Source organism: Pseudophryne corroboree, chromosome 2, assembly GCF_028390025.1.
Source record: "Pseudophryne corroboree isolate aPseCor3 chromosome 2, aPseCor3.hap2, whole genome shotgun sequence".
NCBI classification, from domain to species: domain Eukaryota; kingdom Metazoa; phylum Chordata; class Amphibia; order Anura; family Myobatrachidae; genus Pseudophryne; species Pseudophryne corroboree.
In genome coordinates, this window is record NC_086445.1 from 353,922,019 (window position 1) to 353,948,314 (window position 26,296).

Sequence of the window (26,296 nt, forward strand, 5' to 3'; positions counted from 1 at the left end):
GTGTCTTTAAAAAACAAGTTATTGTAAATATGTTTGGGAATATCAGACTTGGGGGTATGGAGAAGTGCTCCCGGTGTGAATGGCACAATCTACCGAAGCTTCAGAGAAAAGATTACTAACCATCAGCCAGTCTATGGCATACCTAAACAGCAGTGCACGTGAATAGTAGGTGAGATTTGGAAGGCCCAAACCTCCCTGTCCTTTGGGCATCTGTAATTTAGCCAGTGAGACTCTAGGTTTTTTGGCGTTCCATATAAAGCGGCTACATATTGTCATTATATGTTTGACGTCTCGTACCGTCAATTTGATTGGTAACATCTGCAAAGCATAAATTAGCTTAGGGAACAAGACTGTTTTAACCACCTCCAGTCGGCCCAGAAGGGATAACGGGAGATTATGCCATCTTTCCAAAGATTTTTCCAAGCCGGGGATGAGCGGAGTGTAATTAAATCTATAAAGATTCTCCAGATTGGCAGGGATATGTATGCCCAAATATTTGATCTTTGAATCGATCATTTTAATAGTCTGTATCATCAGTCTCAAATAAATTGGTCCGAGGGCCACTGAGCAATAGTAGTTAAGATTTCGCAACATTTAATTTTGTATCCTGAGAAACTTCCAAACTGAGTTATGATGTCAAGTATAATCGGGACAGAGTATTCAGGATAAGAATGGTATAGTCCATGTCATCCGCAAATAAGGACATATGGCAATCCGTATCGCCTAAAACAATACCCTGATATAATGGGGAGTATCTGAGCGCAATAGCCAATGGCTCTATAGCAAGCACGAAAAGCAGGGGGGAAAGGGGGCATGTTTAATGCACTTCTATTCACACCACTAAACTGCCCTCTAGATGGGAATGCAATGGGTAAGTCACATCTAGTATGTCTTCCTGTTGGAGCCTTTGTGCTCTTAGGGCCTGATTCGTTATGGATAGCTATTGGGGCTGCGATAGCGATGTTTACAAATCTTCTGTTGCTAAAATTTGCATGTGAAAGCCGCCCAGAAAGGATAAAAGATGCCCACCGATGCATTCGCAAATCTGCGTAGGCAGCAGATTCGCAAAGCATATGCAAAAAAAAGGACACCAACATTTGTGTCTGACTGACCCCAGTATACTCAAATTAATGAGAAGGCAGTCACACTGGGCGCCATGTTTCTGAATGCAGTGTTCACAGATGCTGTCACATACATGCCCCGAAAGCGGCCATGACACACCTGGGTTTTCCCCACCTCTCCCCACAAATGCCGTGTTACCACCCACAAATGGTCACTTCCTATCAATCAGAATGCATTCACTTAGGCTGCATACGCATGGTGATCGCATTTTGCCATTGGTGCACGCGCAGTTTAACCGATAATTGCTTAATGGGTGCAATCCCACATTTGCAATTGGTAATGAATCGGGCTCTTAGTTACATTTGGAACCATAAATATCACACTTTCTGTAATGCCTTCTGTCTTCTAAGTGTGTGCATAAGATGAACACTTTAACAGGTTTTCAACATGTGGCTCTCCAGCTGCTGTGGAACTATACTAACCAGCATGCCATGCCAAAGATTTGCTACTAGGGCATGCTAAAACTGTGGCTGTGCATGTTGACTATCCCTGCAAGCACCATGCCAAGCAACATTTAGACATGCAAATCTGGACAAAATTGACCCTACCCTAGATACTCCTACATTTGGGAGAGCTCCCGTTCCTTTGAAGTCCATTAATCAGGACTGTCTGCCAAAATGAGGAAGTGTCTTGGGAGGTTTGTAGCTTCTCCCATATAACATTCCATTTTGTATCCTAAGAAACAACGGATTTTGGTTGTGAATTTCAGCTTTCCAATATACTTTGAAATCTACATTAATTTCCCAGTTTCTTCTGATATGGACTTGTCTCTGAGTTTGAGGTCAATTAAAGTAGGCACAAGTTGGGTCTTGCGAGTTGTCTTCACAGCGAATTAAATTTATAATGCAATTCCAAACTCATATTGTATCCCTCCGGGGGTGCGAGCAGAAATTCAACAAAACTAGTGCCGCAATGTTGTTTTGTGCCCTTGCGCGGAACAAACAGCATCATGGCGGTGCACTTATGTCGTAGAGTGCTTGTTCTTGCTCCTAAACACCCTGTTTAGGGCACGCGTATGGGCATTCTCGGACAAAGCAGCTTGCTGAATTGAATAGCACCAGGACCACTTTCCCGGCTCTATTAACTTCACAATCGGTTAAATCAACCCCAGTATGGATTAAATGTTTTGTGACATGTATGTGTTGTATTGATGTGAGAGACGTTTTAGAATTTTCAGATGTAGCTGTTTTCTTTTTGCAACTTTTACACTGAAAAATCACATTACAATACTGTTAAGGTACAGAAAACTGTTTAAAGATTTACATTTTACTGAAAAACAATTGTGGCTTATCTTTTTTCTCCAGTACATTCCTTTTGGGGACTAATCGCCTCCTATATATGGTCCTGACACTTTTATAGGTCTGGAATGATTTTTCCCACCTTTTCATGCATTTCTGCCTTTTGTAGAAATGTTAAGCTGCCTTGCTGTGAGTTCCACATTGCCAATTCAAATTGAATCTCGCATTTTGCAGGTGTGTGCATTGCCATGATGTGTGTGAGTTTCGTGATGAGAGTTTGCTTTTGCAGACGTCATATGATTGAAATGGCCCATATGAATGCTGACCCTTTTTTGTAACATTGCAGAGATCTTGGTGAATAATTGTCGCACTGTAGGGAGTGTCAGTTGTTTGGAAGTCAGATATGTTTTGTACATTTCTTACTTAATCTTTTTCAGTTCTTGTCATGTTTTGCTTTCAGTATATTGTGAATTCTGTGTTTGTAGTTCAGTAGCTCATCTATACAAGCAAGTAGTAATGTGTGTGTCTTTGTAATGCATACACCACCGCGCACACATACTGTACCTTGAGGTTTTCTGTTCAGCCATGTTGCATTCTTGAAATCAGTGCCGTAACTAGACATTTTAGCGCTGTGTGCAAGAAATGGCATCGGCGCCCCCCCCCTTTATTCAAAATAGGGACAGTGCGTAGCGTAAGCGCACGCCAAAAATATAGGGGCGTGGCACAGTAGTCTCCATTATTCCAATTACGCTGCCCAGTAGCGCCACTACACCAGGTAGAGCCTCTTTTTACACATTACAGCAGGCAGAGCCCTCTTTTTACACATTACAGCAGGCAGAGCCCTCTTTTTACACATTACAGCAGGCAGAGCCCTTTTTTTACACATTATGGCAGGCAGAGTCCCCCTTTTTACACATTACGGCAGGCAGAATCCTCCTTTTACACATTACGACAGGCATATGCGTAACTAGACATTTTGGTGCCCTGTGCCAGATTGAGAATTGGTGCTCCCTCTTCCCCCATATTTAAAATAGGAATGGCATGTGCCCAAAATATAGGGGTGTGGCTTTATGGGGAAGTTATGGGGCCACAGAATGGTACCAATTCACATTACACCGCACAGTAGTATCCATTAGTCACATTATACCACACAGTAGCGTCCGTTAGTTACAGAACAGTAGCATCCGTAAATCCCATTATATCACACAGTAGCATCCGTTAGTCCCATTACAACACACAGTAGCATCTGCTAGTCCCATTACACCGCACAGTAGCATTCATTAGTCCCATTATACCACATAGTAGCATCCGTTAGTCACGTTACACCACACAGTAGTATCCGTCAGACCCGTTACACAGCACAAGGGGATCCACCAGTCCCATTACACTGCACAGTAGCGTCCAATACTCACAGTACACCACACAGTAGTACCCCTTATACACGTTACACCACAGTAGAGCCCCTTATAAATTTTACGCCACAGTAGAGCAGAGTCCTGGTGAGATGCCATCTGCACTAATGGCCAGGTGGAAGCAGGTGTCAGAGGCAAAAGAGACATAGGGAAAGACACACATGGGAAAAGAAAGAGAGACAGACAAATGAGGAAAGAGAGAGACACACACACACAGAGACACAGAGACAGGAGAGAGAGGCAGAAGAAACACACACAGGAGAGAGATAGGAGAGACAGAGGCACGCACAGGAGACAAGAGAGACATGGGGAAAGAGTGAGTGAGACATGGGGAAAGAGTAAGAGAGACATGAGGAAAGAGAGACACGGGGAAGAGAGAGAGAGAGAGGGACATGGGTAGAGAGAGACATGGTGGAGAGAGAGAGACATGGGGAAAGAGGGCTGGATACACTCGGAAGGCGAAATACATTCCACCACACACCGCATCTGCACCACTGTGGTACTAATCACATATGTACTAACGTATACGATTAGTTCCGCAAAGGACATCTTTTCCTATAAGCGCTGCCCTTTTCGATGAGCGCCGGTTACTGGACTTTCGGGTATCAGCCCCGGGAGTCTGTTTGCATATGCGCAGAGGGACACATCAGACGCGAGGGATTCTAGGAGGGATACTAATGGATCCCTCTCACAGCACAATGCAGAAAGAAGCCCATAGGCTTCTATAAGGTTTTGCCAGCTTTCGCTGATGCTACCCTCTGGAACAAAGCCTAGGGATAGAGGGCCTTAGTGCATATGGAAATGCGGTAACCCCCTGAAAAATTGAGCTTTTACTGCATTTTTCCCCTTAGTATATCATGTTCAGAGAGAGAAAGAGAGAGACTTGGGGAAAGAGACCCACACAGACACGCATGAGACACAGGAGAGAGACAGGAGACATACACACAGGACAGAGAGGCAGAGGCGGGAGAGAGACAGAAGCACACACAAAAGACGAGAGAGGGACAGAGGCAGGATAAACACACACACATAGGAGACAAGAGAGAGAGACAGATGAGAATATATATATATATATATATAAATATATATATAGACCCGGCACTCACCCTTTATATAATTGCGTATATGCTCTGGTGCCCTCCCACGGTATGGCGGCAGCTCACATAGAAGAAAATTGTGGCGCCACTCATGAGACTTTCTGCAAACTTTAGTATTTAATACATCCTACAAATATTTCGGGCACATGCCCGTCGTCAGGGGATCCCTGACAATGGGCATGTGCTCGAAACAACATATGTAGGACGTATTAAATCCTAAATTTTGCAGCAAGTCTCATGAGTGGCGCCACAATTTTAATATAAATATATATATATATATATATATATATATATATACATTTTTAAGAGGCTAGGTGGATGGGATAAAATAGAGATGCAAACAGCCCCCTCCTCAATGACATCAGCAGCAGCCAAAAACACATACTAATGGTCATAAATACCCTCTTCCTCCTCCCCAATACTCATAAGTAGCGGCAGGCACCCTCCCAATACTCGTCAGAGTCAAGAGCTCTCTCCCCCCCCAGTACACAGCTTCCTCATCCCACCTCTGCCTTGTGCATAGCAAACACCTGGCCCCTGAGCCCCCCCCCCCTCCCCCCCTTGTGCCCCCTCAGCAGCACATACATACAGTAGCAGCTGCGTCTCCTACTCCGTGGCAGGTCAGAACCGCGGCTATGTCCCCTTACCCGATCCCACAACTCAATGCACCTCCCGCTTCAGCCGCAGCCAGTAAGCCAGTTCTGGGTTCCTTACCTGAGCCTCCGGCTGTTCCGCCAGTCATACTGAGCTGGAGAAACGTGTGCCGAAAACACTGCTGTGTGGGGGTCCTGCGCGGGGAGAGATGTATCCGCCGGGCCGGCTCCTGTACCCGGAAGTCCCCTTCTCACATAACAGAAGAGGACAGGGAAGATGGGTGGAGCACATTGGGGGGGGGGACGCTCTTGTCACTATCTGCCAAGCGCTGCGGCTGTTCTAGTAATATGCACTGGACAAATAACACGGGTGGCCAATCGGTGTCATTGCGGACAGTGCGCCCCCACAGCAAATGCGCTGTGTGCGAGGCCCCATCCGCACAGCCCTAGTTACGGCGCTGCTTGAAATGAAAGGAAAACAATTATCAAAATGTATATTAGCTGTAGATCTAAATGAAATCTGCAATATGTAGAAAAACATGCCTTGTTTTATTTTGAAAACTCATTCATTGACTTTTTTGTGTTCACTGCAGGCATGCCATCATGTACTTTGCAGTTATCTTGGGAATTATTGCCTACTATGGCTACTGCTTCTGTTCATTATAGTGTAATTGGGGATACATATGATATCCTGGCAGACGGGTTGCCAGCAATCACTATACCGACAGCGGCATCCCATCTGCCAGAGCTCCGGCAGCGAGTCCCCTTGGGGTCTCGCTGCGCTCGCCAAGCACCAGGTCAGCTGGCTTGCTTCGCTCGCCACAGATTCTATTCCCACTCGGTTGGTGGCGTGGTCGCACCAACCGAGTGGGAATACCCAGCGTGTGTTGGGATTCTGCCCGTCGGTATATCAGTGGCTGTCGGGATTCTGGCGTCTGTCTCCTGAACGCCGGGATCCCGACAGCCGGTATATTGACTGCATCCTGTGTAAGAAATGTATGGCATATCTAATATCCACCCTATTTTAGTGGCAGTTCATTATCACGTCAGACTCTATACTAGCTTCTGTCTCTGCTTACATAGATCGGAAGTAGTGTTAAGCTGGGTACACACTACATCGATCACTCTGCAGATCAGTTACATCTGATCAGTGTGACTCCTGCATACACTGCTAGAAATAGCTCCTTCTATGGGATTGGGAGGTCAGCAGTTTAAATATTTCTCTGACGTCCTAGTGGATGCTGGGAACTCCGTAAGGACCATGGGGAATAGCGGCTCCGCAGGAGACTGGGCACAAAAGTAAAGCTTTAGGACTACCTGGTGTGCACTGGCTCCTCCCCCTATGACCCTCCTCCAAGCCTCAGTTAGATTTTTGTGCCCGGCCGAGAAGGGTGCACACTAGGGGCTCTCCTGAGCTTCTTAGTGAAAGTTTAGTTTTAGGTTTTTTATTTTCAGTGAGACCTGCTGGCAACAGGCTCACTGCATCGAGGGACTAAGGGGAGAAGAAGCGAACTCACCTGCGTGCAGAGTGGATTGGGCTTCTTAGGCTACTGGACACCATTAGCTCCAGAGGGACCGAACACAGGCCCAGCCTCGGAGCTCGGTCCCAGAGCCGCGCCGCCGGCCCCCTTACAGAGCCAGAAGCAAGAAAAGGTCCGGAAAAAGCGGCGGCAGAAGACATCTGTCTTCAACAAGGTAGCGCACAGCACTGCAGCTGTGCGCCATTGTTACTCAGGCACACTTCACACTCCGGTCACTGAGGGTGCAGGGCGCTAGGGGGGGGCGCCCTGAGCAGCAATGTAAAACACCTTGGCTGGCGAAAATACATCACATATAGCCCCCAGGGCTATATGGATGAATTTTAACCCCTGCCAGATTCCACAGAAAAACGGGAGAAAAGGCAGCCGAGAAGGGGGCGGAGCCTATCTCCTCAGCACACTGGCGCCATTTTCTCTCACAGCTCCGTTGGAGGGAAGCTCCCTGGCTCTCCCCTGCAGTTACTACACTACAGAAAGGGGTTAAAAAAGAGAGGGGGGCACTAATTAGGCGCAGTATAACAATACAGCAGCTATAAGGGGGAAAACACTTATATAAGGTTATCCCTGTGTATATATATATATATATATAGCGCTCTGGTGTGTGCTGGCATACTCTCCCTCTGTCTCCCCAAAGGGCTAGTGGGGTCCTGTCCTCTATCAGAGCATTCCCTGTGTGTGTGCTGTGTGTCGGTACGTTGTGTCGACATGTGTGAGGAGGAAAATGATGTGGAGGCGGAGAAATTGCCTGTAACAGAGATGTCACCCCCTAGGGAGTCGACACCTGAGTGGATGAGCTTATGGAAGGAATATGTGACAGTGTCAGCTCTTTACAAAAGATTGATGACATGAGACAGCCGGCGACTCAGCCTGTGCCTGTCCAGGGGTCTCAAAAGCCATCAGGGGCTCTAAAACGCCCGTTACCGCAGATGGCAGATACAGACGCCGACACGGATACTGACTCCAGTGTCGACGATTAAGAGACGAATGTGACTTCCAGTAGGGCCACACGTTACATGATTGAGGCTATGGAAAATGTTTTTACACATTTCTGATAATACCAGTACCACTAAAAAGGGTATTATGTTGGGTGAGAAAAAACTGCCTGTAGTTTTTCCTGCATCTGAGGAATTAAATGAAGTGTGTGATGATGCGTGGGTTTCCCCCGATAAAAACTGTTAATTCCTAAAAAGTTATTAGCATCATACCCCTTCCCGCCAGAGGATAGGGCACGTTGGGAAACACCCCCTAGGGTGAATAAAGCGCTCACACGCTTGTCTAAACAGGTGGCACTACCGTCCCCGGCTACGGCCGCCCTTAAGGAACCTGCTGACAGAAAGCAGTAAAATGTATATACACTCACACGGGTGTGATACTGCGACCAGCAATCGCCTCAGCCTGGATGTGCAGTGCTGGGGTGGCTTGGTCGGATTCCCTGACTGACAATATTGATACCCTAGATAGGGACAGTATATTACTGACTATAGAGCATTTAAAAGATGCATTTCTATATATGCATGATGCACAGAGGGATATTTGCCGACTGGCATCAAGAGTAAGTGCGCTGTCCATTTCTGCCAGAAGAGGGTTATGGACAAGACAGTGGTCAGGTGATGCTGATTCCAAAAGGCATATGGAAGCATCGCCTTATAAAAGGGGGGAGTTATTTGGGGTAGGTCTAACAGACCTGGTGGCCACGGCAACGGCTGGGAAATCCACATTTTTACCCCAGGTAGCCTCTCAACATAAGAAGACGCCGTATTATCAGGCGCAGTCCTTTGGGCCCCTTAAGGGCAAGCGGGCAAAAGGCTCCTCATTTCTGCCCCGTGGCAGAGGGAGAGGAAAAAGGCTGCAGCAAACAGCCAGTTCCCAGGAACAGAAGCCCTCTCCCGTTTTCTGCCAAGTCCTCAGCATGACGCTGGGGCTTTACAAGTGGACTCAGGCACGGTGGGGGCCCGTCTCAAAAATTTCAGCGTGCAGTGGGCTCACTCACAGGTGGACCCCTGGATCCTTCAGGTGGTATCTCAAGGGTACAAATTGGAATTCGAGACGTCTCCCCTTCGCCGTTTCCTAAAGTCTGCTTTACCGACGTCTCCCTCCGACAGGGAGGCGGTATGGGAAGCCATTCACAAGCTGTATTCCCAGCAGGTGATAATCAAGGTACCCCTCCTACAACAGGGAAAGGGGTATTATTCCACGCTGTTTGTGGTACCGAAGCCGGACGGCTCGGTGAGACCTAATTTAAATCTGAAATCCTTGAACACTTACATACAAAGGTTCAAATTCAAGATGGAGTCACTCAGAGCGGTGATTGCAAACCTGGAAGAAGGGGATTATATGGTGCCTCTGGACATCAAGGATGCTTATCTCCATGTCCCAATTTACCCTTCTCACCAAGGGTACCTCAGGTTTGTGGTACAGAACTGTCACTATCGGTTTCAGACGCTGCCGTTTGGTTTGTCCACGGCACCCCGGGTCTTTACCAAAGTAATGGCCGAAATGATGATACTCCTTCGAAGGAAGGGAGTTTTAATTATCCCTTACTTGGACGATCTCCGGATAAGGGCAAGATCCAGGGAACAGTTGGTAGTCGGGGTAGCACTATCTCAAGTAGTGTTGCGGCAGCACGGTTGGATTCTTAATATTCCAAAATCGCAGCTGATCCCGACGACACGTCTTCTATTCCTAAGGATGATCCTGGACACAGTCCAGAAAAAGGTGTTTCTCCAGGAGGAGAAAGCCAGGGAGTTATCCGAACTAGTCAGAAATCTCCTAAAACCAGGCCAAGTGTCAGTGCATCAGTGCACAAGGGTCCTGGGAAATAATGGTGGCTTCCTACGAAGCAATTCCATTCGGCAGATTCCACGCAAGAACTTTCCAGTGGGACCTGCTGGAAAAATGGTCCGGATCGCATCTTCAGATGCATCAGCGGATAACCCTGTCACCAAAGACAAGGGTGTCTCTTCTGTGGTGGTTGCAGAGTGCTCATCTTCTAGAGGGCGCAGATTCGGCATTCAGGACTGGGTCCTGGTGACCACGGATGCCAGCCTGCGAGGCTGGGGAGCAGTCACACAGGGAAGAAATTTCCAGGGCTTGTGGTCAAGCCTGGAGACATCACTTCACATAAATATCTTGGAGCTAAGGGCCATTTACAATGCCCTAAGCCTAGCAAGACCTCTGCTTTAAGGTCAGCCGGTGCTGATCCAGTCGAACAACATCACGGCAGTCGCCCACGTAGACAGACAGGGCGGCACAAGAAGCAGGAGGGCAATGGCAGAAGCTGCTAGGATTTTTTGCTGGGCGGAAAATCATGTGATAGCATTGTCAGCAGTGTTCATTCCGGGAGTGAACAACTGGGAAACAGACTTCCTCAGCAGAAGTCTTCCACATGATTGTAAACCGTTGGGAAAAACCAAAGGTGGACATGATGGCGTCCCGCCTAAACAAAAAATTGGACAGGTATTGTGCCAGGTCAAGGGACCCTCAGGCAGTAGCTGTGGACGCTCTGGTAACACCGTGGGTGTACCAGTCAGTGTATGTGTCCCCTCCTCTTCCTCTCTTACCAAAAGTACTGAGAATTATAAGACGGAGGGGAGTAAGAACTATACTCGTGGCTCCGGATTGGCCAAGAAGGACTTGGTACCCGGAACTTCAAGAGATGCTCACGGAGGACCCGTGGCCTCTACCTCTAAGAAGGGACCTGCTCCATCAAGGACCCTGTCTATTCCAAGACTTACCGCGGCTGCGTTTGACGGCAGGGCGGTTGAACGCCGGATCCTGAAGGAAAAAGGCATTCCGGATGAAGTCATCCCTACCCTGATCAAAGCCAGGAAGGATGTAACCGCAAAGCATTATCACCGCATTTGGCGAAAATATGTTGCGTGGTGCGAGGCCAGTAAGGCCCCGATGGAGGAATTTCAACTAGGTCGATTCCTGCATTTCCTGCAAACAGGAGTGTCTATGGGCCTAAAATTGGGGTCCATTAAGGTTCAAATTTCGGCCCTGTCAATTTTCTTCCAGAAAGAACTAGCTTCAGTTCCTGAAGTTCAGACGTTTGTAAAAGGGGTACTGCATATACAGCCTCCTTTTTGTGCCTCCAGTGGCACCTTGGGATCTCAATGTAGTTTTGGGGTTCCTAAAGTCACAATGGTTTGAACCACTTGAATCTGTGGAGTTAAAATATCTCACATGGAAAGTGGTCATGCTGTTGGCCCTGGCCTCGGCCTGGCGCGTGTCAGAATGGGCGGCTTTATCCTGTAAAAGCCCTTATCTGATCTTCCATTCAGACAGGGCGGAATTGAGGTCTCGTCCTCATTTTCTCCCTAAGGTGGTTTCAGCGTTTCATCTGAACCAACCTATTGTGGTACCTGCGGCTACTAGTGACTTGGAGGACTCCAAGTTGTTGGACATAGTCAGGGCCCTGAAAATATATGTTTCCAGGACGGCTGGTGTCAGAAAATCTGACTCACTGTTTATCCTGTATGCACCCAACAAGTTGGGTGCTCCTGCTTTTAAGCAGACTATTGCTCGTTGGATTTGTAATACAATTCAGCTTGCACATTCTGTGGCAGGCCTGCCACAGCCAAAATCTGTAAAAGCCCTTTCCACAAGGAAGGTGGGCTCATCTTGGGCGGCTGCCCGAGGGGTCTCGGCTTTACAACTTTGCCGAGCAGCTACTTTGTCAGGGGCAAACACGTTTGCAAAATTCTACAAATTTGATACCCTGGCTGAGGAGGACCTGGAGTTCTCTCATTCGGTGCTGCAGAGTCATCCGCACTCTCCCGCCCGTTTGGGAGCTTTGGTATAATCCCCATGGTCCTTACGGAGTTCCCAGCATCCACTAGGACGTCAGAGAAAATAAGACTTTACTTACCGATAATTCTATTTCTCGTAGTCCGTAGTGGATGCTGGGCGCCCATCCCAAGTGCGGATTGTCTGCAATACTTGTACATAGTTATTGTTAACTAAATCGGGTTATTGTTGTTGTGAGCCATCTATCCAGAGGCTCCTCTGTTATCATGCTGTTAACTGGGTTCAGATCACAGGTTGTACGGTGTGATTGGTGTGGCTGGTATGAGTCTTACCAGGGATTCATAAATCCTTCCTTATTGTGTACGCTCGTCCGGGCACAGTATCCTAACTGAGGCTTGGAGGAGGGTCATAGGGGGAGGAGCCAGTGCACACCAAGTAGTCCTAAAGCTTTACTTTTGTGCCCAGTCTCCTGCGGAGCCGCTATTCCCCATGGTCCTTACGGAGTTCCCAGCATCCACTACGGACTACGAGAAATAGAATTATCGGTAAGTAAATTCTTATTTAAACTGAACATAAACTAGTGTTCATTCTAGCACCCTGCACCTTTCAAAATCCATGCAGTTCTTCTTTCCTGCCTGGGGTGTCGCTCTCTGGTGCTTCTCAGAACACTCTGGTCTGTATCTCAGCACTGAAATACAGACCAGAGTGTGCTGAGAAGCACCAGAGCAGAGAGCGACTCCCCAGACAGGAAAGAGGAACGGCACATGTTTTGAAAGGTGCAGGGTGCTAGAATGAACACTACATAAACTACCACCTCACAACTGTTTGCAGGAGTGTTTTAAGCCTTTTTCTGCTACTACTCCAGCATGCACACACATACAGTCATTGGGCGGCTGATTGGCCCAACGGTTGTATAGGTGTGTTCCTAGCTTTTGTCTAAAGCTCAACCTACAAATACTTCTGTTTGCACCATGTACTTAATCCCTGTAGCAGGAAGACTTAAGGTGGGTACACACTAAGCAATACGCTCCGTGAGCGATATCGCATAATGTTTCCGTTTCCCTCTACTCCCGGGCCGCCGACATAGTGCATACACACTGTACGATATCCCACAGTGACCTCACGCCGCAGCCGGCCCGAACATGCAGCTTCTGGCAATATTGTCAGATTGAGCTGCATGTACAGCCGACAGCGTGGGTCAATAACGACCCCTGGGAGCGAGCATCGCTCATAGCATACACACTGGACGATATTTTAAACGATTTCTCATGAGAGTAAAAGTGAGCGATATTGTTTACATTATCGGATAATGTGTATGCACATTAAGATTCTACATTTTACTATCTGACTGTAATTACTAATTAACACTGTCTTTCTCCTATTAGCCTGCACAGAGAATTATGTAATCTGACCCTTTACAATAATGGCTCTTGATTGGTAAAAAGGCGTTCACATAAGTATGTATTACCTAGTTGTAGAACAGGAAATATGTATACATGCGTATAAATAGAAAATGAATGACAGCCCAGTGATGTACTAGAACGGTGCATGATTCACCTTTGTTAGCATCCATTCTCTGTTAACATTCCTCTATAATCTGTTAATTGTCTTTTATAATACTCAGTGATGCCAACTTTCCTATAAATTAATGCTCCAGTTACCATTCTGCAAATACAACATAACTTGGACAGAACAGATGGGTCGGTCTTTGTGACTGGTTACCTAACAGATACACCATTAAAAAACTTTTTGTTTTGGGAGGTTGAACTGTTCTGAATATGTGTTAGCCATCAGCAGTTGAGAGCTGTTTATTACACTTTTTGATAACTACTTTAATCTTAGCACAATGTTTCACAGAATTCTGGTTTGTTTATAATAGAGATATAGGTGCTGTCCTTTGAGTTTGCAGATAAGGCATTTTAATCTCAGAAGAACAAAGCTTTGTCTTATGCTGATATGACGCATAATGCTGAAATGAAGCATGCGCACATCGAGAGACCTAAATCTTTGTAATGAGTAAAATAAGCATAAGTACAATGCTGAAACAACTTCTGCTGCTTCTTTTGCATCCCAAAGCACAAACTTAAATCGTCTCAGAAGGACAAGGTGCGCCAGTTTATGGCATTTACCCAGGCTGGGGAAAGGACTGCAATATACTGTTTAACACAGAATGACTGGAAATTAGAACTGGCAACAGACAACTACTTCCAGAACACAGCCTTGTACTGCAAAGAGTCAATGAAAAGTACAGTAGATAAAAAGAAACTAGAGCAATTGTATAATCGATACAAAGGTAAGGAACACCTTTTAACTGCTTGGCTCTTTGTGTTATATATTGTTCATATGCAGGGTCCCTGTTATTTAGGTTATATGAGATTAGGAGCTCAGTGGTTGGAGCTAATTTAGGGGCAATCCAGTTAGGTGCGAGCAGCTCACGGGGTGAGTTGCTGTTGCAGTGGCGTGTAAACCTCGGCAACAGCACCCGAACTTGCACGTCTCGCGGTACTTTCTAGTGCCGGACTCGCACATTTTTGTTGCGATATCGTAAGTACAGATGCTCTTACTCGGCTGGTGCGAGCTGGTCACGCCTAACTGGATTCCCACCCCCTATGTGTAAACTATTTACTAAAGTGTATTTAAATTTGGCATAAAATCCTTAAATGTGTGTCAAAAGTAAATGTAATTATTGTTTGTGTTGTATAAAGCAGTTTCTTTTCACACACTAAAGTAGTGATATTAAATAGTCATGGGTGTAAATTGTTAGCCTTCTGTATAATTCTTTACGTTTTATCTGAAATGTAAGAGATTTTACTAATTAACTTTATTGTCTTTATTCCACCAGCAGAAATTTTAATGTAATCCGATTAATATCGCTAATCACAGACCTATATAATGTATAACAAAATAACACAATGACTTGACTTTTTCACAGAGTAGCACTTAAGTGTTGTGGCTGATCTTGCATACAACAATATACAGTGCATCCGGAAAGTATTCACAGCACTTCACTTTTTCCACATTTTGTTATGTTACAGCCTTATTCCAAAATGGAATAAATTAATTTTTCCCTCAAAATTCTACACACAATACCCCATAATGATAATGTGAAAAAAGTTTTTGGGAGATTTTTGCAAATGTATTAAAAATAAAAAACTAAGAAATCACATGTACATACGTTTTGCAGCCTTTGCCATGAAGCGCAAAATTGTGCTCAGGTGCATCCTGTTTCCACTGATCATCCTTGAGCTGTTCCTACAGCTTAATTGGAGTCCACCTGTGGTAAATTCAGTTGATTGGACATGGTTTGGAAAGGCACACACCTGTCTATATAAGGTCCCACACTTGACAGTGCATGTCTGAGCACAAACCAAGCATGAAGTCAAAGAAATTGTCTGTAGACCTCAAAGACAGGATTGTCTCAAGGCACAAATCTAGGGAAGTGTACATAAAAATATCTGCTGCTTTGAAGGTCCCAATGAGCACAGTTGCCTCCATCATCCGTAAATGGAAGAAGTTAGAACCAACAGGACTCTTCCTAGAACTGGCCGGCCGTCTAAACAGAGGGATTGGGGGAGAAGGGCCCTAGTCAGCGAGGTGACCAAGAACCCAATGGTCATTCTTTCAGAGCTACAGCATTGCTCATTGGAGAGGGGAGAACCTTCCAGAAGGACAACCATCTCTGCAGCAATCCACCAATCAGGCCTGTATGGTAGAGTTGCCAGACTGAAGCCACTCCTTAGTAAAAAGCACATGGCAGCCCACCTGGAGTTTGTCTCATCAGACCAGAGAATTTTGTTTCTCATGGTCGGAGAGTCCTTCAGGTGCATTTTGTCAAAGATTGAACTCTTTGGTGTGAATGCCAGGCGTCATGTTTGGAGGAAACCAGGCACCGCTCATCACCAGGCAAATACATCCCTACAGTGAAGCATGGCCGTGGCAGCATTATGCTGTGGGGATGTTTTTTAGCGGCAGGAACTGGGAGATTAGTCAGGATAGCGGGAAAGATGAATGCAGGAATGTACAGTGACATCCTGGATGAAAACCTGCTCCAGAGCGCTTGTGATCTCAGACTGGGGCGACGGTTCATCTTTCAGCAGGATAATGACCTTAAGCACACAGCCAAGATATCAAAGGAGTGGCTTCAGGACAAGTCTGTGAATGTCCTTTTGTGGCCCAGACTTGAATCCGATTGAATATCTCTGGAGAGATCTGAAAATGGCTATGCATCGACGCTTCCCATCCATCCTGATGTAGCTTGAGAGGTGCTGCAAAGAGGAATGGGCAAAACTGCCAAAAGATAGGTGTGCCAAGCTTGTGGGATCATATTCAAAAAGACATGAGGCTGTAATTGCTGCCAAAGGTGCATCAACAAAGTATTGAGCAAAGACTGTGAATACTTATGTACATGTGATTTCTTAGTTTTATATTTTTACTAAATTTGTAAAAATCTCAAAAAAACTTTTTTCACGTTTTCATTATGGGGTATTGTATGTAGAATTTAGAGGGAAAAAATGTATTTATTCCGGTTTGGAATAAGGCTGTAACATAACAAAATGTGGAAAAAGTGAAGCGCTGTGAATACTTTCCGGATGCACTGTATTTGTGTGTGAATGTACTAGGGTTTTATTTGATTAGGGAGTTTAAATTCTCAGGGAAGTTCTGTTGCACACAAACTGCATCTGAGAAGACAGTGTATTTAATATGTATCATGTTAACATTTGTGTAAATATGATTTTCCAGAAAAAAAGCACTTTACTAAAAGTAGTGCTCCCACTATGCCGTGTCAGCGGGACGCCGCACTCTGCCTGTTTTTACAATTGCAAAATGTGCCCTGCCCTTATGGCAGCTCCCTGCTGAAACAGACTGCCCTCTTCTGTCCCCACATGCAGGCACAGTGTCCCACGGGTGGGAAAGTTGCTGGGTAGCACTCAATGCCGGTAAATAAAAGTGCATCTATTGACCGTAATGGGAGAGCTTGGGGGCAGCCCAGCATGTCCCAAGAGTGACGAACAGGGGGCATGTTGTGAGAGCACGCCTCCTTCCCAGCCGGTGCCCTGCCCGCAGTTCATCCTAGCATGAACACCAAAATGGCCCGTATTAATCACTTAGGGGTACGTTTTACGAAGGTGGGAGTTTTTAGAACTGGTGATGTTGCCCATAGAATCCAGTCAGATTCTATCTATTATCTTCTAGAAGCAACTACATATATGTTTTGTAGAATCTGGTTGCTATAGGCAACATTACCAATTCTAAAAAACAAGCCTCCCACCTTTAGTAAATTTACCCCAAAGTAGTCAGTCCAATTAGCCGTGGATGTGAGTAAGCGAGGCTATATGCTGGATACGTGTGTTTGGTTCTCAGTCCTGTAAGGCTGCATACAGTAATCTAGGGTGAGTGCAGATGCGGTTCCCAGCGTTTACACTCTAATGCAAAAGCAAGTTGCCACCGTCGCATTAGGGTCAGTTCAGTGCATGGAAATTACTATTATATATTAAGTATAGGTTACTGCAACTGTCAGGAAATAGTTTGGGAACTTATACAGTGTTTTATACAGATTGAGTCTCCTATACACAAAATGCTTGTGACCAGATTTAGTTTTTCTCTTAAGTCCTAGAGGATACTGGGGTCCACATTAGTACCATGGGGTATAGATGGGTCCACTAGGAGCCTTTGACACTTTTTAAGAAATCAGTAGTGTGCACTGGCTCCTTCCTCTATGCTCCTCCTACCAGACTCGGTTTAGAAAATGTGCACGGAGGAACCGGTAACGTTTGGGAAGCTCCTGAAGAGTTTTCTGCATTTATTTTCTATCTTTTGTTTTCGGGCAGATCTGGTTTGGCACCAGACTGCCTGCTTTGTGGGACTTAGGGGGGGAACGGCCCAACCTCCTTGTTCCTAGTCCCGTTCCCTGCTGACGTGACACTGAGCTCCTGAAGGTACTATTCGCAAGCCCCACCACGGCAAGCGTACAGACCCGCAGCACACAGCCTCCCCTAACAGAGCCAGAAGTAAGAAGAGTGGTGACTAGGTGGCTGGCGTCCTGGTTAGCGGGTCGCCAGTTGTATTGGCGGCACAAGGGTATGGGCGTAGTGCTGACAAGCGGGCTGCGGCTCCAGGCTTCAGAAACATGCAGGGTGTTGCGTGGTCCGCTGTGAGGGGCGAGCTGAAGCCATAACTATTAATACCCACACTGGCAGTACATCTTACAGGGGTTTTAACCCACTGTAGAGCAGAAATATTACCTCAGCCAGTATAAAAAACCGTGAAGACTGCGCACCATTAAGGGGGCGGGGCTTCACTATGGCCAATTTCCATCTGCAGCTATACACAGACAGGCTGGCGGTAAAGCGCTGCTCCTCCACAAAGACTCCAGATCACCTCAGCGGTAGCAGGGGGTCCTAGCAAGGTGGGGAGCAATAATAGTATACTAAACTCCTATTAAGGGTGCTTTAGCTTGCGACCCAGCTAAATTTGGAAATTAGCTATAGGGGCGCGGTGTGGCTGGCTCCATCATACTCTGTCTCCCTAGAGGGCTCTGTGTGGGTTAACTGTGCTTTTAACCTATATTGTGTGTGTGTGTGTGTGTGTGTGTGTGTGTTCTTTCACATTTTACTATGTTAAAGGAGTGTGTCTCATGCACGGCAGAGTGTTTTTGTCACTCGGGGATCACTGCAGTGTACTCGGGATAGTACACATTCTCAGGCTAGGGGATCTGAACCTGTATGGTTAGATTCACTGAAAGGGATGATCTCGAATATTTCCCATAAATTATCCCAAAATGAGGAGACGCAATACTTAAGACAGTCAGTAGATGACCTGATGAATAGAGATTGTGGCCATTCCGGCATCTCGGACCCCTGCCATTTGTCCACAAAAGCGTACACTGGCCCATATCCTGAAGACTGATATGGATACTGATGATGATGATGTATCAGACGTTGAGGAGGGTGAGGTGGACTCGGGAGGGGGGGTTGCAGCTTTGTCACAGGAAATACAGGCCCTGATAGAAGCTATTATAGATGTCCTGCACATTCCTGACAAAGTGACAGAGGATGAGGAGGAATATTATTTTCTCTGACGTCCTAGTGGATGCTGGGACTCCGTAAGGACCATGGGGAATAGCGGCTCCGCAGGAGACAGGGCACAAGAATAAAAGCTTTAGGATCAGGTGGTGTGCACTGGCTCCTCCCCCTATGACCCTCCTCCAAGCCCCAGTTAGATTTTTGTGCCCGAACGAGAAGGGTGCAGGCTAGGTGGCTCTCCTGAGCTGCTTAGAATAAAAGTATATTTTAGGTTTTTTATTTTCAGTGAGTCCTGCTGGCAACAGGCTCACTGCATCGTGGGACTAAGGGGAGAAGAAACGGACTCATCTGCGTGCAGAGTGGATCGGGTTTCTTAGGCTACTGGACATTAGCTCCAGAGGGACGATCACAGGTTCAGCCTGGATGGGTCCCGGAGCCGCGCCGCCGGCCCCCTTACAGAGCCAGAAGAGCGAAGAGGTCCGGTGAAATCGGCGGCAGAAGACGATCCTGTCTTCAGACTAAGGTAGCGCACAGCACCGCAGCTGTGCGCCATTGCTCTCAGCACACTTCAGACTCCGGTCACTGAGGGTGCAGGGCGCTGGGGGGGGAGCGCCCTGAGACGCAATATAACATGATATACCTTAGATTGGCTAAAGAATACATCACATATAGCTCTGGGGCTATATGGATGTATTTTAACCCCTGCCATTTTTTACAGAAAAAGCGGGAGATAAGGACGTCGTGAAGGGGCGGAGCCTATCTCCTCAGCACACAAGCGCCATTTTCCCTCACAGCTCCGCTGGAAGGACGGCTTCCTGACTCTCCCCTGCAGACTTGCTACTGAATCAGGGTAAAAAAGAGAAGGGGGGGCACTATTGGCAGCTAAAAACTATATAAACAGCAGCTATAAGGGATTAACACTTATATAAGGTTATCCCTGTATATATATATAGCGCTTGGTGTGTGCTGGCAGACTCTCCCTCTGTCTCTCCAAAGGGCTTGTGGGGTCCTGTCCTCTATCAGAGCATTCCCGGTGCGTGTGCTGTGTGTCGGTACGTGTGTGTCGACATGTATGAGGAGGAAAATGATGTGGAGGCGGAGCAATTGCCTGGGTTAGTGATGTCACCCCCTAGGGAGTCGACACCTGACTGGATGATCGTATTTAAAGAATTAAGTGATAATGTCAGCACTTTGCAAAGAACGGTTGATGACATGAGACAGCCGGCAAATCAATTAGTGCCTGTCCAGGCGTCTCAGACACCGTCAGGGGCCCTAAAACGCCCGTTACCTCAGTGGGTCGACACAGATCCAGACACAGATACTGAGTCTAGTGTCGACGGTGAGGAGACAAACGTAATGTCCAGTAGGGCCACACGTTACATGATCACGGCAATGAAGGAAGCTTTGAACATTTCTGACACTACAAGTACCACAAAGAAGGGTATTATGTGGGGTGTGAAAAAACTACCAATAGTTTTCCCTGAGTCAGATGAGTTAAATGAGGTGTGTGATAAAGCATGGGTTTCCCCCGACAAAAAACTGCTAATTTCTAAAAAATTATTGGCACTATATCCTTTCCCGTTAGAGGTTAGGACACGTTGGGAAACACCCCCTAGGGTAGATAAGGCGCTCACACGTTTATCTAAACAAGTAGCGTTACCGTCTCCTGATACGGCCACCCTCAAAGAACCAGCAGATAGAAGACTGGAAAATATTCTTAAAAGTATATACACACATACTGGTGTTATACTGCGACCAGCAATCGCTTCAGCCTGGATGTGCAGTGCTGGCGTCGCGTGGTCGGATTCCCTGACTGAAAATATTGATACCCTGGATAGGGACAATATACTGTTAACTATAGAGCATTTGAAGGATGCATTACTATATATGCGTGATGCACAGAGGGATATTTGCACCCTGGCATCAAGAGTAAGTGCTATGTCCATTTCTGCCAGAAGAGCGTTATGGACGCGACAGTGGTCAGGCGATGCGGATTCCAAACGACATATGGAAGTATTGCCGTATAAAGGGGAGGAGTTATTTGGGGCTGGTCTATCGGACCTGGTGGCCACGGCAACGGCTGGAAAATCCACCTTTTTACCCCAGGTCACTTCACATCAGCAGAAAAAGACACCGTCTTTTCAAACTCAGTCCTTTCGTTCCCATAAGTACAAGCGAGCTAAAGGCCATTCCTTCCTGCCCCGGGGCAGAGGAAGGGGAAAAAGACTGCACCATGCAGCCGCTTCCCAGGAGCAGAAGCCATCCCCTGCTTCTGCCAAGTCTTCAGCATGACGCTGGGGCTTTACAAGCAGACTCAGACATGGTGGGGGCCCGTCTCAAGAATTTCAACGCGCAGTGGGCTCACTCGCAAGTGGATCCCTGGATTCTACAGGTGGTATCGCAGGGGTACAAACTGGAATTCGAGGCGTTTCCCCCTCGCCGGTTCCTGAAGTCTGCTCTACCAAAGTCTCCCTCCGACAGGGAGGCAGTTTTGGAAGCCATTCACAAGCTGTATTCCCAGCAGGTGATAATCAAGGTACCCCTCCTACAACAGGGAAAGGGGTATTATTCCACGCTGTTTGTGGTACCGAAGCCGGATGGCTCGGTGAGATCAATTTTAAATCAAAAATCCCTGAACACTTACATAAAGAGGTTCAAATTCAAGATGGAATCACTCAGAGCGGTGATAGCAAACCTGGAAGAAGGGGACTATATGGTGTCTCTGGACATCAAGGATGCTTATCTCCACGTCCCAATCTACCCGTCTCACCAAGGGTACCTCAGGTTTGTAGTACAAAACTGTCATTATCAGTTTCAGACGCTGCCGTTTGGGTTGTCCACGGCACCTCGGGTCTTTACCAAGGTAATGGCCGAAATGATGATTCTTCTTCGAAGAAAAGGCATCTTAATTATCCCTTACTTGGACGATCTCCTGATAAGGGCAACGTCCAGGGAACAGTTAGAAGTCGGAGTAGCACTATCTCAGGTAGTGTTACGTCAGCACGGGTGGATCCTAAATATTCCAAAATCGCAGCTGATTCCAACGACACGTCTACTGTTCCTAGGAATGATTCTGGACACAGTCCAGAAAAAGGTGTTTCTCCCGGAGGAGAAGGCCAGGGAGTTACCCGAGCTAGTCAGGAACCTCCTAAAACCAGACCAGGTGTCAGTGCATCAGTGCACGAGGGTCCTGGGAAAAATGGTGGCTTCTTACGAAGCGATTCCATTCGGAAGATTCCATGCAAGAACGTTTCAGTGGGATCTACTGGACAAATGGTCCGGATCGCATCTTCAGATGCATCAGCGGATAACCCTGTCGACAAGGACAAGGGTGTCTCTTCTGTGGTGGCTGCAGAGTGCTCATCTACTAGAGGGCCGCAGATTTGGCATTCAGGATTGGGTCCTGGTGACCACGGACGCCAGCCTGAGAGGCTGGGGGGCAGTCACACAGGGAAAAAATTTCCAGGGCTTGTGGTCAAGCATGGAAACATCTCTTCATATAAACATTCTGGAACTAAGGGCCATTTACAATGCCCTAAGTCAAGCGAAACCCCTGCTTCAGGGTCAGGCGGTATTGATCCAATCGGACAACATCACGTCAGTCGCCCACGTAAACAGACAGGGCGGCACGAGAAGCAGGAGGGCAATGGCAGAAGCTGCAAGGATTCTTCGCTGGGCAGAAAATCATGTGATAGCTCTGTCAGCAGTGTTCATTCCGGGAGTGGACAACTGGGAAGCAGACTTCCTCAGCAGACACGACCTTCACCCGGGAGAGTGGGGACTTCACCCAGAAGTCTTCCACCTGATTGTAAACCGTTGGGAAAAACCAAAGGTGGACATGATGGCGTCACGTCTAAACAAAAAACTAGACAGATATTGCGCCAGGTCAAGGGACCCTCAGGCAATAGCGGTGGACGCTCTGGTGACACCGTGGGTGTACCAGTCAGTGTATGTGTTCCCTCCTCTGCCTCTCATACCAAAAGTACTGAGAATCATAAGAAGGAGAGGAGTAAGAACGATACTCGTGGTTCCGGATTGGCCAAGAAGGACTTGGTACCCGGAACTTCAAGAGATGCTCACGGAAGACCCGTGGCCTCTACCTCTAAGAAAGGACCTGCTCCAACAGGGGCCTTGTCTGTTCCAAGACTTACCGCGGCTGCGTTTGACGGCATGGCGGTTGAACGCCGGATCCTGAAGGAAAAAGGCATTCCAGATGAAGTCATCCCTACCCTGGTCAAAGCCAGGAAGGATGTAACCGCAAAACATTATCACCGCATTTGGCGAAAATATGTTGCGTGGTGTGAGGCCAAGAAGGCCCCTACAGAGGAATTTCAACTGGGTCGTTTCCTCCATTTCCTGCAAACAGGACTGTCTATGGGCCTAAAATTAGGGTCCATTAAGGTTCAAATTTCGGCCCTGTCGATTTTCTTCCAGAAAGAACTGGCTTCAGTACCTGAAGTTCAGACATTTGTAAAAGGGGTACTGCATATACAACCTCCTTTTGTGCCTCCAGTGGCACCTTGGGATCTCAATGTTGTTTTGAGGTTCCTTAAGTCACATTGGTTTGAACCACTCACCACTGTGGACTTAAAATATCTCACATGGAAGGTGACGATGCTGTTAGCCCTGGCTTCAGCCAGGCGTGTGTCAGAATTGGCGGCTTTATCATATAAAAGCCCTTACTTAATTTTTCATTCTGACAGGGCAGAATTGAGGACTCGTCCTCAATTTCTCCCTAAGGTGGTTTCTGCTTTTCACATGAACCAACCTATTGTGGTGCCTGCGGCTACTAGGGACTTGGAGGACTCCAAGTTACTTGACGTTGTCAGGGCCCTGAAAATATATGTTTCCAGGACGGCGGGAGTCAGAAAGTCTGACTCGCTGTTTATCCTGTATGCACCCAACAAGCTGGGTGCTCCTGCTTCTAAGCAGACTATTGCTCGTTGGATTTGTAGTACAATTCAACTTGCACATTCTGTGGCAGGCCTGCCACAGCCAAAATCTGTGAAAGCCCATTCCACAAGGAAAGTGGGCTCATCTTGGGCGGCTGCCCGAGGGGTCTCGGCTTTACAACTTTGCCGAGCAGCTACTTGGTCAGGGGCAAACACGTTTGCTAAATTCTACAAATTTGATACCCTGGCTGAGGAGGACCTGGAGTTCTCTCATTCGGTGCTGCAGAGTCATCCGCACTCTCCCGCCCGTTTGGGAGCTTTGGTATAATCCCCATGGTCCTTACGGAGTCCCAGCATCCACTAGGACGTCGGAGAAAATAAGATTTTACTTACCGATAAATCTATTTCTCGTAGTCCGTAGTGGATGCTGGGCGCCCATCCCAAGTGCGGATTGTCTGCAATACTTGTACATAGTTATTGTTACAAAAATCGGGTTATTATTGTTGTGAGCCATCTTTTCAGAGGCTCCGCTGTTATCATGCTGTTAACTGGGTTCAGATCACAGGTTGTACAGTGTGATTGGTGTGGCTGGTATGAGTCTTACCCGGGATTCAATATCCTTCCTTATTATGTACGCTCGTCCGGGCACAGTATCCTAACTGAGGCTTGGAGGAGGGTCATAGGGGGAGGAGCCAGTGCACACCACCTGATCCTAAAGCTTTTATTCTTGTGCCCTGTCTCCTGCGGAGCCGCTATTCCCCATGGTCCTTACGGAGTCCCAGCATCCACTACGGACTACGAGAAATAGATTTATCGGTAAGTAAAATCTTATTTTAATGTAAAAAAGAAATCCTCTGCTACTTTCCCTGCATCTAAGGAATTAAATTCCCTATTTGAAGAAACTTGGGTTAATCCTGACAGAAAGTTTCAGATCCCTAAAAGGTTACTGACATCCTTCCCTTTTCCTCAGGGCGATAGGAAAAAATGAAAAAAACCCACCGGTTGTTGACACATCGGTATCTAGATTGTCCCGTAAGATAGTCTTACCGGTCCCGGGGCAGCCTCCTTAAAGGATGCTGCTGACCGCAAGATTGAGACCACTCTCAAGTCTGTATACGCAGCTGCGGGGTTGGCCCAGAGACCCACTATAGCTTGTGCTTGGATCACTAGGGCCATTGCAAAGTGGGTCGGGTTAGATTCCTTACCAAGAGGTGAGATACTTTTACTCCTGCACTATATACAGGACACTGCAATTTTTATTGTGGAAGCCATAAAAGAAATCTGAATGCTCAATGCACGCACCACAGACATGGCAGTGTCTGCACGCAGGGGCCTATGGCTACGTCAGTGGATGGCGGATGCGGATTCCAGAAAGGAGGTGGAAAGCCTACCTTTCACAGGCGAGGCCCTGCTTGGTGACGAACTGGATACGTGGATATCCAAGGCTACGGCAGGTAAGTCTATATATCTTCCTTCTGCAGCCCCCCCAGCTAGGAAGGCCTATTCTGCTCCGGACGGGTCGGTTTTAAACCTCAAGTCGCTGAACCCGTGTTTACGGGTGTTCAAATTCAAGATGGAGTCTCTGAGAGCGGTGGTCTCGAGTCTGAAGGAAGGGGGAATTCTTGGTGTCTCTGGATATCAAGGAAGCATACCTTCATATCCCAATCTGGCCTTCTCATCAGGCTTATCTTAGGTTTGACTATAGAAGGAGAGTATAGGCCCTTTAAAGGACAAGAGGGGAGTCTTGATCAAAAATGATAATGACATAGCAAACAAACTAAACAAGTTTTTTTTCAACGGTATTTACCAGAGAGGACCAAATGCTGGGTCTAACACAAAATCTCAACAAAGATAATGTCCCACTGCTAAATGCTTATTTATGTGAGGAGGTAGTCTGTGACCGATTAAAAAAGTTAAAGATTAATAAGTCACCTGGTCCCGATGGAATTCACCCGAGGGTTCTTATGGAGCTGCACGCTGAACTAGCAAGACTTCTATTTTTTATATGTATGGATTTGGTTAAATCGGGTATTGTTCCCAAAGATTGGCGTATAGCGGAGGTAGTTACGATATTTAAAAAGGGGAGCAAAGCTGAACCAGGTAATTATAGACCAGTTAGTCTTACATCTATAGTGGGGAAAGTATTAGTAGGTATTCTAAGGGACAGTATTCAAAAGTTCCTTGAAGCAAATAAGGTCATTAAAAGGAACTAACATGGATTTGTGAAGGACAGATCATGTCAGACCAACTTACTTGGCTTTTATGAAACAGTAAGTGCGAACCTGGATCAGGGTAAGGCGGTGGATATAATCTTTTTAGACTTTGCCAAAGCTTTCGACACTGTACCACACACGCGTCTTATCTACAAGCTACAAGAAATAGGGCTAGGGAGCACAATATGCACTTGGGTCAGTAATTGGTTAGAGAATAGGGAGCAGCGCGTTGTGGTCAATGGATCATTTTCAAATTGGAGTGGTGTGCTACAAGGGTCTGTACTTGGACCACTTTTGTTCAACATATTCATCAACGACCTAACAGTAGTTCTAGAGAGCATGGTATCAATTTTCGCAGACGATACCAAATTGTGTAAGGTTATAAATACAGAGGGGGATGCCGAGTCTCTTCAGAATGAC

At 46.8% G+C, this 26,296-nt stretch overlaps 1 protein-coding gene across 5 annotated transcripts in view; it reads left to right on the plus strand.

Moving 5' to 3' along the window:
• Positions 1–26,296, plus strand: part of DCUN1D2 (defective in cullin neddylation 1 domain containing 2) — a 127,179-nt gene that overhangs the window by 14,143 nt on the left and 86,740 nt on the right. For all 5 annotated transcript variants that reach the window (XM_063953110.1, XM_063953114.1, XM_063953111.1 and 2 more), the window contains one exon: positions 13,826–14,042. In XM_063953110.1, the coding sequence (XP_063809180.1) occupies positions 13,826–14,042 (217 nt within the window). The remainder of the gene's footprint in view (positions 1–13,825; positions 14,043–26,296) is intronic.